Source organism: Tinamus guttatus, unplaced genomic scaffold, assembly GCF_059628265.1.
Source record: "Tinamus guttatus ecotype Peru unplaced genomic scaffold, ASM5962826v1 Tinamus_guttatus_pri_ptg000423l, whole genome shotgun sequence".
Lineage (NCBI taxonomy): Eukaryota > Metazoa > Chordata > Aves > Tinamiformes > Tinamidae > Tinamus > Tinamus guttatus.
Window position 1 is genome coordinate 1,772,771 of NW_028288957.1, and position 17,108 is coordinate 1,789,878.

Sequence of the window (17,108 nt, forward strand, 5' to 3'; positions counted from 1 at the left end):
ACAAGCACATTTGTTCAAAGTAAACACAAGCTAAATATGCCAGAAAAATTATTAGTACTTGACAGAAAATATTTCAATATATTTTCCCAACTGTCAGCAACTTTTCCCTGTCCCTCTCCCTTCAAACTGAAGGAAGGCGTTTTTCAACCACACGTGCTTTTAAGGAATATATTTTCCGCAAAATGATTGTATTTATCTAATAAAATGTGAAATATTAATTCCAGGCATACTTAGATCATGAAAACACGGCATTAAAAAATAGGCATGGTGCAACAGAGTTGACAGTGATAACATTAGTTGGGCAAAGAGACTATTCTTGAATGTTACTTTTAAAAGACTAATGAAATAAAGAATATGTACCAGAAAAGTATCAGGTGTGCCCTTCTATTTTAGAGTTCAATTTTCCAGCGGAAGCATGAAACTCATGTTCCTTCCCTGGAGTGCTCTGAACATGGTAAGTACCTGTAAATTCTGCCTATAGTTTGGTGCCCTCAGGAAATTGTTCCCTGAAGCCTATGTAGAGAAACATAATTCTGTGCAGAGAGAATTTCAAACACCCCTAGTTTCCACTCCTTCCATTCTCCATGTTCATTTCCAAGGCTAACCAATCTCACCTATGGCAACTTTAACCTGAGATATGGCTTATGGAGCTTTGAAAATTCCTGAAAAAGAAAATACGAATTTTTATCCATCACTGACATTTTCCTTTAATAGTTAGATGAGGGTGATCACCTCACTCTGGGCAACAGCTAACTAGTGTATTTGCTGGCTTAATACTGACCTGGAGCACACAGAATAAACTACAAGATTCATCTTACGCATGGATGCTATTCCCTCCGTTTCCCCCGCCTCCATCAATACCATCTGACTGGGAGGAAGACGGCCGGGAGCTCCTCGAACGAGGCTGCCCGTTGAGTCCAAGTGGCGTTCCCAAACGATGGCTCATTTGGGAGGCTGTATCATCCGATTCCCAGCGCTCCAGCTCCTCTCGTACGAGCCGCTCCATTTGTTCCCTGTGGATTTCATTGTCTCGACCCAGTCTTTCATCCTATACAGGGAGGAGATGCAAGCTAGAAAGGCAGTTTCCAAACCTCTGGCTAATCAAAATATCTTATAAGTATGGAAACCCCTAATATCTCTCAGACTTTTCCACACGCTGCTGCAGAATCACAAATAGTGCAGTCAGCCCCAGTTCAAAGATCAAGCAGGAATGTTGCCTGCATATGGAATAAGGATGAGATACACCCTATCTGTGACAGGCCAGCTGACAGTCCAACCTAGGCATGTCACCTTATTCACCCTTGTCTGCCCTATGCTTGCTGTCCTTGCCCCATCAGAAGACTGATCGTCTGCTATAACAACTCCTCTCACTTATGGCCTCTTCCCAAAGGGTCCTCAGGAAAGAGATGTGGGAAGGGAAGTAAAAGAGGACAGATAACTCTGGTGACAGAAGAAACCCACTCCTACCTTGTCACATACAACCCTGGAAGCAATTCCAGAAAAGACAAGAGCTTAATTGTGAGTACATGCAAGAAGTTCTACATCAACTGGGAAGAGCCCACAGTGTACAGCTCTCTCGCATGAGCTCTCTTGGATCACACTTCTCCATTAACACAAAGGAGAAACTGCGTAGCCAAAGCACCCACCTCCTCCTGACCACAGCTCCACTCGATCCTTCCAAGCAAAGCAGCAGCAAAGCACTAACTATAGGCACGCCAGGCAGCTCGTTGCCAGCAAGTGATGAGTCAACAGCATATGGGTTTCTTACCTCTGTCACTCCATCCAAAAGTCTCCCCAACACATCTCTCCTTTTCAGTTTGGCTCTCTCCATTGCTTCAAGCTTTACAATAACAGCATCGATCTTGGAGACGATGCTGCCTATGGAATGCTCCATGCGATCGACCCGCCTCATGAGCCTGAGAACGAGCACAAGCTTCACTGTTTCTGACACTGCGAAGTCAACGTCACTCTAGTGCGTTAAGGTCAAGAAAAGGCGTGGGGGTGAGATGGCATTTTGACTCGGGCCTCTGACTTGATAAAATGACTTCTACTGGCCAGGAAGGGAAAAGGTAAGCAAGAACAAGAAAAGAACACTGGGACAAAGACAGAATGAAAAGTGCATGTGCTATTCTGTTTCCTCTGATTTGGGAGCCTCTCCAGAAGTTATTGGTTCTCCTTACCACTCTTCGTCATTCAGTATAATTATGGAGATTTCAAGTATGGATATCTACCACTTTAGCCAAAACACTCAATCATGAGTAATACCAATCAATTAAGAGCAGCAAGTGAAGTTCTCGCTGAACGTACAGTAAACTCAAGATCTTACTGATGAAAAAAGCAAAACAGTCTTCTGCCATTACTGCAACCCAACCATCTTCTCTGTCTTCTCAATGACTAGGTTTTAAAATCAGCAGACTTTTTGATTTCCTTACTGATTCTTTAGTTGAGCTTTTCTAGAGCATTTGAAATTTGGGTAGTAATCTTGACAGCTGTTAAAAACAGCAACCCGAGAATCTTAAAAATGTACATGTGCCTTTTCGAATAATTTGACAAATATTCAGAGTTCTAGGAGAGACTTCTAAACATCTGAAAGAAAAAGAGAACAGAAAAACCCACCATACAAATACACTCACCAACAAGGCAAAACTTACACTTGAAACTCTTCGTAGGAAACCCCGCTGGAGCTGCTGCCCCTCCTCCTAGAACTGTGTCCACTGTCTTCATCCTCATCCTCCTCAGAGTCGTCCAAGCTCCGGGGAAAGCTGCGGCTGCTCAGAGGACGTGGCAGAGAGCTCCTATCCAGATCGAGATCCTCCTTCATGAAAATATAAGCCACAGACAGGCAAGATATAAAAGACTCATTCGTACAGAGGGCACAGAGGGTACCAAGGCTGAAGACACCATGTCCTCCATGGTCTCCTCTTGCCTTTCTGCTCGGCTGGGGCTGAGAAAAGATATGAACTGGAGCAAGCAAACCAGCAGGGAGAACAGACAGGCGATGGGGCGGCTGGTACCCCATGCCTCATGGTGAGCTCACCCTCTCTTTCTCCAGGTCATCTCTCATCTGCTGATGTTCGTGCTCTGTCAATTCCTGGTCCCCATCCTGGTCATATTTGGTAAATATAGCTTCAATCTCTGCATCAGTGTGACCCTTTCTGAAAAGGCCATAAATATAGATCCCTTACTACTTCCAGTTTTTCAGCTGCTGAACAAACTTCAAGTATTAGAAAAACAATTCAGATTACATTTCATCCTCAAGCAAAAGAGGCAACTGAATGCACGACTGCCTATAAATTCTCACCACTGTGAATTCAAAACACTGACTGCAAGAAAAAGACCAGCCCTCACCTCTACTTTATCCTCCCTTCTTTTCTTTAGTTTTTCTTAACAGCATCGCTTTCTTCCGGACTGCACCCTGCTCCTTCCCAACACCCTCAATGTTTGCCTATAAACATCTCTTTGCTTACATGAGCCTCCCATCAAACACAAGAAAAGCAAATGCAGAAACAAAAAGCACTCCTCTGCATTGGCTTCACAGCCATTAGCATATACTTTTGCCCCACTAAAGAGGCCAGAGACACTTGAACCAAAGACTGCATCACAAGTCTCTGGAGGCACTATTCAAGATGAATACCAGCTCCCTTACCCTTTCAGGTCTTGTCGGAGTTCATCAAAATTTAATTTCCCACCACCTTGTCTCAGGCTTTCTGAGATGTCATCAACAGTAGTCTTCTTCAGTTTGAGTTTGATCATGGCTTTGTTGTAGCCCTGAAAGATAAAGTGAAACTCTAATGTTTTATTTTCATGAAATTTTGAACTTTATTTCTAATGACTGAAAGTTTTTTTTAAGAATAAAAAAACTAGTGCACACTTCCATTCAGTGTGTTCCAGAAGTTCTGCAAGAAACCACCTTTTCCTCCAGTTTATTTCAGTATTTAAATGAACAATGCAAATACCCTGGCAGCTAAAGTTAAGGTTTTTATTAGCCAATTTGCATTACTAATCAGTAGAAAAATGATGGTTGGTCCTACTAAGTCACTTTCAGCAGTTACTGACAGCAGTCAAGTGACAGCATTAAATACGTATTACAAGTTATTGTGGTCATTTTGCATATCTCCGATATTTCAGTTTGAGAAATGACTTTTTAATAAACTGATTTTAATTAAAGACTGGTTATTAAAACAGTTTAAGTTCTAAACACTGAATTACTGGTGATTTAGGTACTTCTGCACGTGGTACAGCACTGTACCCACGCCAGCAGGTGCACATCTGGTTCCTAAACTGGGAATCGGGTCAAGTTCTTCACTGTATTAGACAATCTTATGGGTAGCTGCCCTTGGAAGATCTCAGAGCAAGACTTGACTCATCTTGTTGCACAGAATGAGGTATGACTGAAATAAGAACTCGGAATTCCATCACTCAGTGTTGGTGCAGTTTCATCAGTTTGGTATTTCAGCATCAACCTGGATAGGAATATTCTGTCCTGTATTCAGTAGGTTGATCCTTTGGTGCAAAGCAAAGTTGCAATGCAAACTTTTCATGCTGTTAATCTGTGTTCAGCTCTGAATGTTATGGACTCATTTGGCAGCATTTATGGAGCATTCTATGGAGTAAGTTCGGATGTGAGGAACGAGACAAAGGAAGCATGACTTTCACCTTTCTGATAAGGTCAGACAGTTCCATTTCTGCCTTCTGGTGTGCCATATCTGATTTGACTTCGGAATATGCATCGTTGATAATGGCCAAAAACATGTTCTGTTCATAAGAGAAATAAATAGTTCACTTAAAGAAAAAAAATACATATATTTATCACCATAATTCTGAGTCCCACTACTCCCATGACGTTCATGAAGAGACCTGCACACACTTTTGCTTCTTAGAGAGGGCCAGGAGAAGATAGTGGTGTTTTTAGTTAGCAGTAACATCAAACAACAGAGATATTGAAAACATGAGGGCCTGCAGTACCAAAACTTTTCAAGACTACATGAACGTAACTGGGAGATTACACCCCAAAGAAAGTTCATGTTCACACAGCAGCTGCAACAAACTGTTCTACCTGTGAGGCCCAACTATTTCTATTTTGCAAGTGTGACCTCATCCAAGTAACACACCTGCATTATCCACAGAAATACCCGAGGATGCATGTTAATTATTTGTTCTGTAGTAACCAGCACACACACAAGATGCTTATCTGCCTACAGATCTGCTTGAGGTTCAGACTAGAGATGAAGAAAACAGATGAAAATAGGCTACTTGGCATCAGTGCCACAAATTCTGGCAGGTGCTTGCTTGTTCAGACAGAAAGAGGAAAAGAAATGAGCCTTACTGCTGCTGTTCCCAGTGTTTAATTCCTAGGCCTATACTGTCATTCCCAGGAGCGTCCTGCTGAACATGGAACAAACACCACCAGCAAGTCAGAGAGGAATTAGTTGAGGTGCTACCATATCTAACACACCCTTCTGTAGAAAGACTGTGTTAGTAGTGATTCACTATGAATTAAATATATATATTTATATGTATATGTATATTTATCTCCTTCTGGAAAACAAATCTGAACAGAAAAAAAAGAAAGAGATAACTTTATTAGCATCCATTATTTTGCTTTCAGCCACCCATGAGTGAATGCTGAGGACACTCCTTTCTGCCTGTCTTCTCTAGCTTTGTTTCAGCTATGTCTCAGATGGGTTTTAAGGAACCCACACCAACGTTTCAATCTGCACAGGTTTACAAGGACACAGCCTGTAGTGAGTATTTCAGAAAATCTGTTGTGTCTTTACAATCTAATTAGCAGTCTCCTGCTGCCTATCAGAAAGAAATACCTATACAAACACACAAATCTATTTTTATTTTTATTTCCTTTCACTGATCACTAGCCTCCACTTCTCTGGATTTTTTAAGTGATTCAGGGCAAGTTTAGAACTTGAAAACATGAAAAAAATGAAAATATGAATTCAATACCAGTATTAATAGAGGACACGCAAAAACTGCAGGTACCCAGGTACCAAAAAAAAAAAAAAAAAAAAAAAAAAAAAAAAAGAGAGATGCAAAAGTGGTAATTTGCCTAAAACTAATGTCCCGCCCGCATAAACAAAATAAACAAAGATGTACATACCAAAAGAATGAAGAACATAAAGAACACAAATGTAGTGAAATAAATTGGTCCCAAAATTCGATTAGCTTCTTCAACCTCTGTGAAGTTAAAGTCTCCCAAAATGATGCGGAACTGAGTAAATCTTAAAAAACAAAATACATCCAGAAGTTGAGAAAAATGCGTTTGGAGTTGTGCAGTTTTCAGACTGTTTTAGTTTTAACGGTCTGGCTGATGGGCAGCAGAGAGGTTTGCACTATTTTCATACTGATCAGGCATTGTGATTATTTTCTCTTTTTAGCCTGTCTTTGGAAACAGTTCTTAAACAAATGATTTATAAGAAGCCTCTCCAGAATTCATTGCTACTGCGCCATATCAACAGTGAGATCCCTGGAGCTTATCTGTTTAGAAAATTGTTACAGGATTTGTTTAGTCTCTCAATGAAGCAGCCAAATCCATTTATCAACGCCCTGAGATTTTTTTTTTGTATTTATTACTGTACTTACATGCAGTCCTGGAAAGTGCTAAAGTCATCAATTTGAGCGCCAAAGACGAGATAAGCCAACTGAGCATATGCTAAAAAAATAATAAAAAACATAATAGCAAAGCCAATGACATCTTTGACACAGCGAGACATGGTAGTGGACAACTGACTCATCGTTCTGTTGAAGTTCACAAATTTAAAAAGCTGTTAAAAGAAAAAAAAAAGGAAAGAAAAAGAGCAACTGTGAAAAGAAGGAAGACAACTATTTATTACAACAGCTTTGCACATGAAGTATCTTTCTGAATTTGATTGGAAACAACAAGTCAGTCAATCTATGTCTAGAAATATCACTTCCCAAATTCGCTGAGGCTTGTCATGGGAAGAAAATTCTGTCCATTCTCTTTATTACATAGCAATGTTACTCATATGCTACAAAAAGGCTATTTATTTATCTGAAGGGCAAAAGGAATTTTAAATTACATTAATTACATTATGTATGTACATCACATATTACAATTACATAAATTACAGATATTTTGAATACATAAAACGTGCACAGTTAAACCAGGCTGGGCAAACACAGCATCTAGTAAGTACTGACTTAACAACTCCATAATAATAAAGCTATTTCTTCATATATCTGCAATGACAAAGCACTACTGTTGATTCTATTTTCTAGATTTGAACAAAGACCATCCAAATCAGTGACAAAATAACCTCGTTTTTCATGTGCTCTGCTCTGACTTGCTCCCATAGCCAATTTTACAAGGAATGTGATAAACTCATGGAAATAAACACACGAAATTCAAAACAATTCAAAAGTTTCCATTCTAATGCGAGAGTAAGGATATATGCCTTGGAGTTACCTTAATCCAGACAAAAAACACAGTGACTGCAGCAATATTGTTGAACTGTATTTGCCAGTATGCCAAAGGTTCAAAATTTGGGAATGAGTTTTGCTCTTCCAGCAGCTTTTTCAGGAGCATATCTACAGTTGCTGTCCTATAGATGTTAATTCCTATAGCTACCACGGAGAGCTGTGTAAAAAAAAAAAAAAAAAAAAAAAAAAAAAAAAAAACACAAACACAAGACAGGAGATTTACAAGTACAGTTTTACTGGTTTTAGCCAGGTATGTAAGACAGATAAATACATAAATATGATACAGGACAGTTCTGACATTTGCTAGAACTCTACAATTACGAGACACTACTCTTCAAACTTGCTATTAACTAGTCAGTATTTTAACATCAAATAAAATTTGTTAGCTGTTCTTTGCAAGTATATTCAGAACTATGCCCCATGTCTCCAAATGCCAGCTACTTTATCAATGCCTGCTGCAATGGCTTATGTCACATACACAGAAAGAAAACATGTTGGGGGTTTGCTTATCTCCCATATAGACACTGCCTAGGAAACTAACTGGGAAAAAGTATACCGAACAAATACCGATAACATTTCATTTTCAAAAGGATAGACTGAACTTGCCCTACTCAAACTAAACAGTTCAATAGCCTTTAAGTATCCTCCCTGAAGTAATGACAAAAGGACAAACTAGGTGATGGGCCTATCATTTAAACCCACAATTTTATCTCTATTATAAACATTACCTACCACAATGATCAGGATATCAAGACAATTCCAGACACTCCTGAAGTAGTGCAGTTTATGAATGTGAATTTCTAAGATCTCTTCCACAATATAATAAAGAATAAAAACACAAAATGCCATTTCACAGGCTGCTAAGAAAAAATCAAAAGTGGAGATGTAGTGAATCAACTTCACTGGCTGAAACTGCCAAGATGTGACAAGGCCTCCAGTTGCCGGAAACTCCACTAACAACCTGTCAAAAACAAAAACAGAAAACCATTTCATTGAAAAAATGTCCTTGAAATGCACTACTGAACACACTTAAGACACTTTTTTTGATTTTGGAGACAAGAAAAAGCCCATATACGATTCAAGTTAGACATTATGCAAAAGAGTGCAAACTCACATCTTGCTCACTTAGAATTTGACTAAATCTAAGACATTTCAAGAACACTGAGAAAACAAAAGAAAGATCTGTCTACATCTCCATCTCTCACATGCTATCTAAATGAAAGACTGACGTTGCTACCTAGTGATTCAGGTCATTAGAGAAGTCACCTGCAAATGCTTGGGGCATCAGGAGAACCTCAACTGCCTCCAGATGGCAAGTGCAGCTACTATGTGGAGTCTCACCCCTTTGGCAAGGAAACCTGCCACAAAGCACCACCAGAAACACACCAGTGAGAAGACAGAAAGGAAAAAGTGCTATCCAGATCAGAGAGGATATAGTTCTACTCCCAGAGACATCCAAAACAGAGTGTAAAAGCCATGTGCAAGGCACTGAACTAGTTTGGCACAAGTTCTCCTTTAAGTAACGTATACACTTACCTATGCCCTCAAAACAAAGACTGTGCTGTTGCACACTGTCAATGGTTTGGCACGTACCTAACAACACAAAACAGGTTGATGTTCGCATTGTATACGGAGAAATCAATGAAAGCTGCTCTTGTACCCCTGTCCAGCCAGAGGTTCTTCTTAAGGCTAGCAATCTGCACAGCTGTCACTTCTCTGGTCCTTGAGAGGTCTTGGTAATAACCAGCTCCACTGTACGTTGCAATTAAGCCCCAGTGGCTGCTCCCGTTCAAATCCTTCTCATTGGTATATGTCCAACTAATGGAGTAGTGAGACAGAGCAAATTAGTCTTCCTGCTTTCTACTTATCATTAACCATGCCCCCGCCCTCAAACCGACATTTAGCACATGGTAATTACATCTTTCTGAAACAAAAATTCCATATATCCAGGGCAGGGAAACGCACACCAGCTTATGTATCTACAGGAGTACTACATACGCTGTTCCATTTCGAAGGCCAAAAGGAGCAGTGTCTTCATTAGCTACTGAATAGACATCATAGCAGTCTTTGATTTCATCCTTTAAGTCTTCAGGTATCGAACAGGAGCCATTTCTCACTTTCAGCTGCCGAATGCGAGGCACCCCTAGGAGCAGGTTCTCATAATAAATGAAGCTCTTGTTTTCAGCCATGGTCTTGTTGTTATACCACACCTCCCAGTAAAGACCATCCAGCAATGGTCCTTCGGTGTACTGGAAAGTAAGAGATAATTCGAGTTGTGTGTTGCCAGCACGAATTGAAATTGGTAATTCTTCTCATGTTAAGGTGGAGTATTTGCCTTAGCATTACCTACCCTTCAAAGACATTCACTAACCTTGCCCTACACTGCCCCAACTGGCATTATCTAGATCCTAAACTTGGATGTATTAAAGGCCGGTTTTACTCTAGTGCTTTGATATTGTCCACACACACAGAGATTTTTATGGAAAAGCCCACTGTTACAAAAAAAATATTGCAAATTTAAGTTCACAGATCCAGACAGGAAACATGACAACAGTGAAACATCATTTTCTTTACACAGTACCTTCCAGAAGTCATCCATGGTGGACAAAGTTTTGAAATCAGTTTTCTCCATTTTGGATACGGGTGTTTCCAGGAAGAGCTGCGACATTACCCTGGTATAATAGTACATACTGGAACTCACTGTCCCGTAAGTCACTGCACAAGGTTAGGTATAAGGTGAGAGGCAGGAGACAGTAAAAAAAAAAAAAAAAAAAAAAAAAAAATCACAGTAAGCAGTGTTTATTTTCAAGAAGTGATTATAACATAAAATCAACAAAGAATAGATCAATCAGTTCAAAACACCAAATTCTCCCTTCCCAAGTTCTAGCTGTTATTAATACTTCCACAATATTATTAATACTTCTACAAAAGTGAACTTCAAGAAACACAAAGGTGGGATGTAGCAGCCTAAACAGAGGAAGCCAGATCCATTTCAGCTGTCCTGTGATATCCAAGGCATGTGTACAGAGCCAGCATGGAAGATAAGAATCAGGCCCAACCTGAGCAGAAAATGATGGCCAAACAGGACATCCCAGGGCCTCAAAAATGACACTAGACACTTCAGTGGTTAGACAACTAAACTTCATTTGAGACATGCACTGCTTCTAACAGACTCTCTTCATAGAAAATAACAGCTACATATTACTTTTCATCTTCAAAGAGGGCCAAATATTTGGCTTATCCACAGAGGATGAAGTGATGTACAAAGCCAAGACGTCTTGAGAGAGCTTTTGGCACAGGTGCTTTTACTGCCTGTAATTACTTAAAAAAGCCTCAAGGCTGAAACTCTGAGAAGTCAGATTCTGTGATAACTCTGAAGATGACCAGTCATGTGTAGATTGTACCGTTTTTCATCACTTTCGACACTTTGATAAAAGTGTTTATTACAAGGAACAAAAAAAAAAGTTTTCTTTAGCAACCAAAGAACAAGAACGATCTGTAAAAAAAAATCTGCTGGGGCGCAGGCAATGTGTGACTTGACTGTGAAATATCTGGATTGTCTCTTAAATATGCTCTTTCAAAAATATATACACCCATTAAATTGTCTTGTTTCGACTATAAACATAAAAAAACCCAAGAGCTTATAAAGAAATCAAATTGCATAATGGCTTCAAGTTCCCAAGACCAGAGAAAGCTGAGGTTTGCAATCTGCTTCCCCTGTAACTCATCAGTAAACTCCTAAACTGGATGGAACTGTTGTCTCATGCGCTCATGGATATATGTAGCACCCAGAACTACAGTATTCCTATGCTTCCTATGGTACCATAGGCAACAGATGAAACAGTTAAATCACACAAATCCTCAGCCATAATTCATACCCAACAGTTTAGTGAGACTGTAGATGTGTTAAAAACATTCATTACCATGCAAACTCAGATTTGCAAATATTTCTACATAGCTAGTATTATCCTTGGTTTTCCAGCCACTAAAGAACTTGGACTTTCAATGCTCTGTACATAAACTCAGTGATACATTTGAAACCGGTGATTATGTTTAATTTTTTTGGTCCTAAATGGTTAACTCCTACTCTAACAAAACACACTTCCATTTAGTAATGTCATAATTTGCATTCTGATGCAAATTTAGTAATGTCATTTTTACATAAATCATGCTTCAACCCTAGGATCTTAAAATGCTCCCTAAAAAGCAAATAACAGGCATATTATTATCCCTCTTGAAGATTCAAAAAGTATTAAGGCACAGAAAGTTTAATATTTCCAATCTCAAGCAAGAGTGATTGGAACAGTAATTCCAAGTATTTGCCTCCATGCCTACCCATTATTTTTTCTCCTCCATCACTGAAGCAGCCTTAATTCTGAATTACACATGGCACAGAGGCAGTACAGAATTGTAAGAATCAACACTGAATGGTACTTACAGACACATAAGACTACAAGAAAAATCAGGTATGTGATCAGCTCCCGCAAAACGCTTTTCAGGTACCGCTCTCTGCTAGTGTTGTTTTCTTCCATGAGTCTTGTGCTCCACAGACCTTTCAAGAAAAACAGATAAAATGATATAAATACAGTGTCTGATAATAGACATGCTAGTTACATAATTAATCAAGAAATCTCTTGCTTGGGCAGCTAGTTGTCAACTCAAACCATGTCATGTCTCCTGTAGGATCTTCTACAGATTTTGAACTGATCTAAGTTACTGTAAAAACAGCTTCTTTGGCTTGTCTCTCTTAGAGGTCCCAAGAGGCTGCTGTCACCTCACGTATATCATTTTTATTTAGTAACAGCTCAGCAGAACTCTTGCAGAATTTGTTATATATTTGCCAAGAATGTTGTCATTTAAAAATCATATGGCAGGAAAATAAATCATATACACCAAGACACACTTTTGACAGCCAACCGTCAAGAAATGCAATGCAGTGAGTTTGAAAATATGCGTATGAAAGCATTCACTTTCTACCTGAAGGAAGGATAGGATGGTAAAACATAGTTTTAAAACAAGCACAGAAAACAAAAACATCACCCTCCTCTCCCCAAGAGGAGGAACATGTCCAAAAAAGAGACAGTAGGGAATCCTAGTGAGGTCTGCTACATCAATTTCTTTACCTACACACAAAGAATTATCATGGAAATGCTGGTAGTACTCTTAATAAGCAGCTGTCATGTAGCTGCCAAACTGGGCAACTGTATTAACTAAACTATTTGGGGATGTCACCAGCTTCATGGCATTATATTTGGTAGTCTCAAGATGTCCATGTAAGAAAACTTACTGAACTTGGGTTATCCTTCCCAAGAGGTTAGCAGTGAAGAAAAAGTGGTTTGTAAAAGGAGTCACCAAAAGAAACAACAATCTGAGAATAGAAAGCAGTTAGTAACCATCATACTCATTTCCTGTGTTTAATACAGGAGAGAGAAAAGCTGGGAACAGCTGCTGAACTTCAGTCCAGAACTGCTGCCTTCCAGCAACTACTCTTTATTTAAGAATAAATAAAGCAAGTCAATATAACCTTAGTTTACAGGGGTGGAAAGATGGCAGAAATATGCGCACGCATGTGGTATATGTGTGTGTGTAGTATATGTGTATACAAATTGTATTTACAACCGTGCATATGTAAATACCACTCTTGTAAATCATTGCCAAGCTTCCACCCTTTTCCTTTTCGAGTATTTTAAATGGCCAGCCCTTGAAAACATCCTTTATGTTGCCAGTGGATGGAAATGAAGTAACCTCAAAATCGCTAGGAAAAAGATCTTGGGTCCATCAAACGTACCACAGAAATTTGAAGTCAAATGGAAAAGCAACAAGGGATAGTCAAAACAGATTATGGGGCTGAGACTGCAGGGAAAGTTCAGTGCCAGCCATTGCTGCAAAGACTAAGAAAGACAGATGGCAAAGCTGCCTGCTGCAGAGCTTCATTAATGAAGAGGGAGGAATAAGTGAGGTCTTCCATCTACCTGTAAGCTGAAGTGCAAGAAAAGATTAACATGCCAGATAAATTATAAAGGTTTTTTAACTCCTGCAGTTCAAGATATGATCTAGCTGGACAGTCACCAAGGAAAGTTCTCCAGCATAAATACAGCAAATACTAAAAGTCTTTGCATTAATATTTGTCTGTTCATTCTCTTTTGTTAATTATACCTTTCACTAACCTCTATCATTAATATGTGATACCTGCTCCAAAAGAAAAAACAGCTTTGAAAAAATTCTCTTAAGATTAAGCCTGAAAACTCAGAGATAAAAGACTGCAGCTTTACAACAGGAGATGCCAAGTTCTCACCATTAGGTCATTCTAGAAGGCAGAAACACAAAAAACAAGACCATTTATACAGTCACTAGTAAAGAACTCACCAAGTCTAGCCTTTAATACAGCACGTTGCACTAGCAACATTCATAATAAAGGAAGGAAAACATTACAGCACAAAGACAAGGCTGGAAGGGCCAGTTAGCTGAGCTGGCACTAGAGCAGAGTCCCGGCTGTCAGCACATTACTCACCAAAAAGAAATGTAGAGAGCAGAAAGTTTGTAAGCTCAAATTCGGTCATATTAGAACATTATTACAAGTCAGCAAGGAATGGAAAGTTACATGTGGAAGGAAAAAATAGTAATAAAGCACCCGAGATCACACAATCGTCTTTGCATTAAAGGCACTTATCCAACCACTAGCTTGAAGCTTTCATTAGTGGCCACATTTCTAGAAGACACATACACATTTTATCCTTTTCGTCGTATTACAGTATAGTTTAAGATGCATTAATAGTGGTGGTACACAGTGCTGGATTTAAGTTGATATTTACTGTGAGTCACAAAAACACTTCATTTCTAGCTTTGATTCAACATTTTCAGTTCATGTCTTACATTAACTGTAGATTCATCATCCTTTTGAAGGATCTGTACACTCATTCACTTATTGAACATATCTACAGCTAATGCTTCACTCATACTCAAACACCTTACTTAAAGAATATATTCAATTCAGAAGAGAGAGGAGAAAAAAAAACAGCAATAGCTAATAAATTCTTTCAAAAAAAAATTACACTGGTTGGCATTGATGAAAACTATCATATTTGATTTCCAAATGACTACTCCCTCGTGTGTTTAATTCTGTCCAGTCAAACAGCATTTCATTAACAAAACCACGCTACTTTCCTCTGCTTATCTCCTATGGCTGCTACCACCTTCATTCCAACAATTCTACAAAAAGCTCAACTAAAGCCTGACCTGTTTTCTTTTCAGACTACAGTATGACATGTCTTTTTGAGCTCTGTTAGATCTAGAAATAAAGTACTAAGCTTGCCATTTTCCAGCCATCAGAGGTCTTTGCTGTTACACATGAAATGTCAAAAGCGCCATCAATCTCTCCTTCCAATAATACAATCTCAGTTCAACAGTCATCTTCCAAATACTCTATTTTGATTTCAGGCTTGAAATCACCCTTTCACTACACAGTCTGCGATGATTCCACTTTCATTACCAGGCAAGTATGGCACCCTGGGCAACAGCACCAAAGTCGCATCCAGCCATTTCCTGTGCCTATGAAATTCATGGCAACAACATTCTCTATTTAAGGAACTAAGATGGGACCTGCCCACTAAGGTAACTTCAGCTGTACTTGAGTATGGACACAAAATAAAACAGGTCAGAAAAATGAGAAACCGTGGATACTAAGCACATGAATAAATCTGTTCCCAATATTCACAGCACACAAACTCAAGGTCTTTTTATTTTACAGCTGAAAGTGGCACATTAGTAGTGCACAAGGACCATCTCAGATACCAAGCAGCAGCATGGTACATGGCAATAACTGAAAGTTTCCTTTTATTTTGTCCCATTTAAAGGTAAGCATTTACGTACCTCAGGAACAGACTAAGCTAAACACATAAAGACTGGACACAGCAATGCCAGTTGGCTTATAAGGCCTAACTATCACTGACATATTTTTCTGGACATTCAAGTCTATTGCTTTAAAGTTAGTCTTTTATTGAGCAGCCTCCCTATTAAATCTCCTGCAAAGACTACAAAGCCTATTCTATAATCTCTGAAACTTGGACTTGGACTTACATCCAAGTCAAATACTACAGTGATCAAGAGGGATTTATTTTCGGAGCAATATAGCTCGTCACAGAAATCATTATAGCCAACAACTTCTGATTGCACGTGAGAAACAAAATGAGCATATAAACAATACGCAACAGTTTAGTTCGCAAGTCCCTGCTCAAAACACTTCTCACGTGGTGACAGTCACTAACGGTGCTTTGCATCACTTCATAAAATTCGCATGTTATAAGAAGAAAGCTTATTTTGTAAACAAGCCCTACTTATGCAGTTCTCAGGTGCTGATGCTGAAATTTCATGCTTCCCTTAAGAAGACAGGCTGCTCCTCACATGCGTCCCCATAACCCTACGCGCGGGGAAGTCCCCAAGCACTGTTCGCTCTGCTTTGCCGAGGGGTAGCAGAGGAGGCAGAGGGGCGCAGAGACCCTGAAAACGGAAAACGAGGGGGAGGTGGGTGCGTATACATCTGGTGGGAGCAACAAACACGTCTGAGAGCAGGAGAGGGAGGTGTATCAACAGGCAGAGGGGCACAAGGGGACAGCGCATGGATAGACAGAGGTGAGACAGGAAGGCAGGCAGGTGGAGAAAGAACAGGTGGCAAAGAGGTGGGTGGAGATGAAAGCAAAAGCAATGATAATAAAGTTTAAACAGTTTCTAAGCGCTCCTCTCCACACAAGGCTTCGGAAGAAAGGCCAGCGAGGCACGAGGCCGCGCGGGAGCCGCGCGCGCGGACGAGCGCAGGGCCGGGCCCGGCGCCGCGGCCGCCCGGGCGCCTCTCACCTCGCAGGCGCCGCGCCAGGCGCTTGGCCCGGGCCGCTCGGCGCGGCGCGGCCCCGTCGGGCGGTACCGGGGGGCGGCCCGGCGCCTCCGTGCCGCCCGCCGCCCCGCCGCGCCCCGCGGGGAGCCGCCGCTGCCGCCGCGCGCTGCCGCTGCCGCTGCCCAAGGAGGACGAAGCGCCGGGGCTGCCCCACTCCACCTCCATCTCCAGCACCGGCCCCGCCGCCGCCTCCTCCTCGGGCTCAAAGCCCGGGTTGTCCCGGCTCCAGGCTTGCCGCGAGCAGGCGGAGAGCGGCGGCGACGGCGGGCAGGAGCCGGCCCGCGCCGCCTCTCCCAGCCGCTCCAGCTCCAGCTGCTCCCGCCCGCGGCGGCAGCCCCCGCGGCCCGCCATGAGCCCGCCGCCGCCGCCGCTGCCCGGGGCGGGACGCCGCCGCCCCCATCCCCTCCCCGCCCTCCTCCAACGCGGCCCGAGCCCGGCGCCAGCCCGGAAAGCCCAGAGCACGGAGGGAGATGTAGTCGTCCTGCCGCGCCGCCCTCCCCGCGGCCCCGCCGCCCTCCCGGCCGCCCTGACATGGCGGCGGCCGTTACAGCCGCGCGCGCGGCCCCTCACACCCTGCCCGCCAGGAGGCCGCTCATGGCCCCCCTCTCCCGCCCCGCAGCCCCCGGCCGTGTGAGCACGGGCGGCGGGACCGCGGCGGCCCCTTTCTTCCCAGCCCCCTAAGAGGCGGGTCATCCATTTCGGACCGGCCCCTTGTCCGTGTCGGGGTACAACCATCGCCCCGTGCCAGTCCCGTTGGCAGCACTGCCCC

General features: G+C 41.7%; 1 protein-coding gene across 2 annotated transcripts; it reads right to left on the reverse strand.

The window, feature by feature from the left end:
• Positions 1-681: 681 nt before the first annotated feature.
• On the reverse strand, positions 682-16,690 carry PKD2 (polycystin 2, transient receptor potential cation channel). Of its 2 annotated transcripts, none has more exons than XM_088531618.1 (15): positions 16,303-16,690; positions 11,891-12,004; positions 10,034-10,167; positions 9,451-9,701; positions 9,046-9,270; positions 8,185-8,413; positions 7,439-7,609; positions 6,595-6,776; positions 6,113-6,233; positions 4,657-4,755; positions 3,647-3,768; positions 3,038-3,155; positions 2,652-2,815; positions 1,769-1,916; positions 682-1,048 (listed from the first exon to the last, which is right to left on the reverse strand). In XM_088531618.1, exons 1-15 carry the CDS (start codon positions 16,688-16,690, stop codon positions 815-817), a joined length of 2,700 nt encoding a protein of 899 aa, XP_088387744.1. In that variant the 3' UTR covers positions 682-814. The 2 variants fall into 2 exon arrangements, with proteins under 2 accessions (XP_088387744.1, XP_088387745.1); XM_088531619.1 differs by lacking the exon at positions 16,303-16,690 and adding an exon at positions 13,964-14,093.
• Positions 16,691-17,108: the final 418 nt, after the last annotated feature.

Coding starts and splice junctions, on each gene's coding strand:
- PKD2 (XM_088531618.1), bottom strand. CDS start 16,690: ATGGCGGGCCGCGGGGGCTGCCGCCGCGGGCGGGAGCAGCTGGAGCTG. Junction 9,271..9,450: donor GGCCTTCGAAATGGAACAGC/GTATGTAGTACT, acceptor CTACTCCATTAG/TTGGACATATACCAATGAGA. Junction 4,756..6,112: donor TTATGTTCTTCATTCTTTTG/GTATGTACATCT, acceptor TCTTATGAACAG/AACATGTTTTTGGCCATTAT.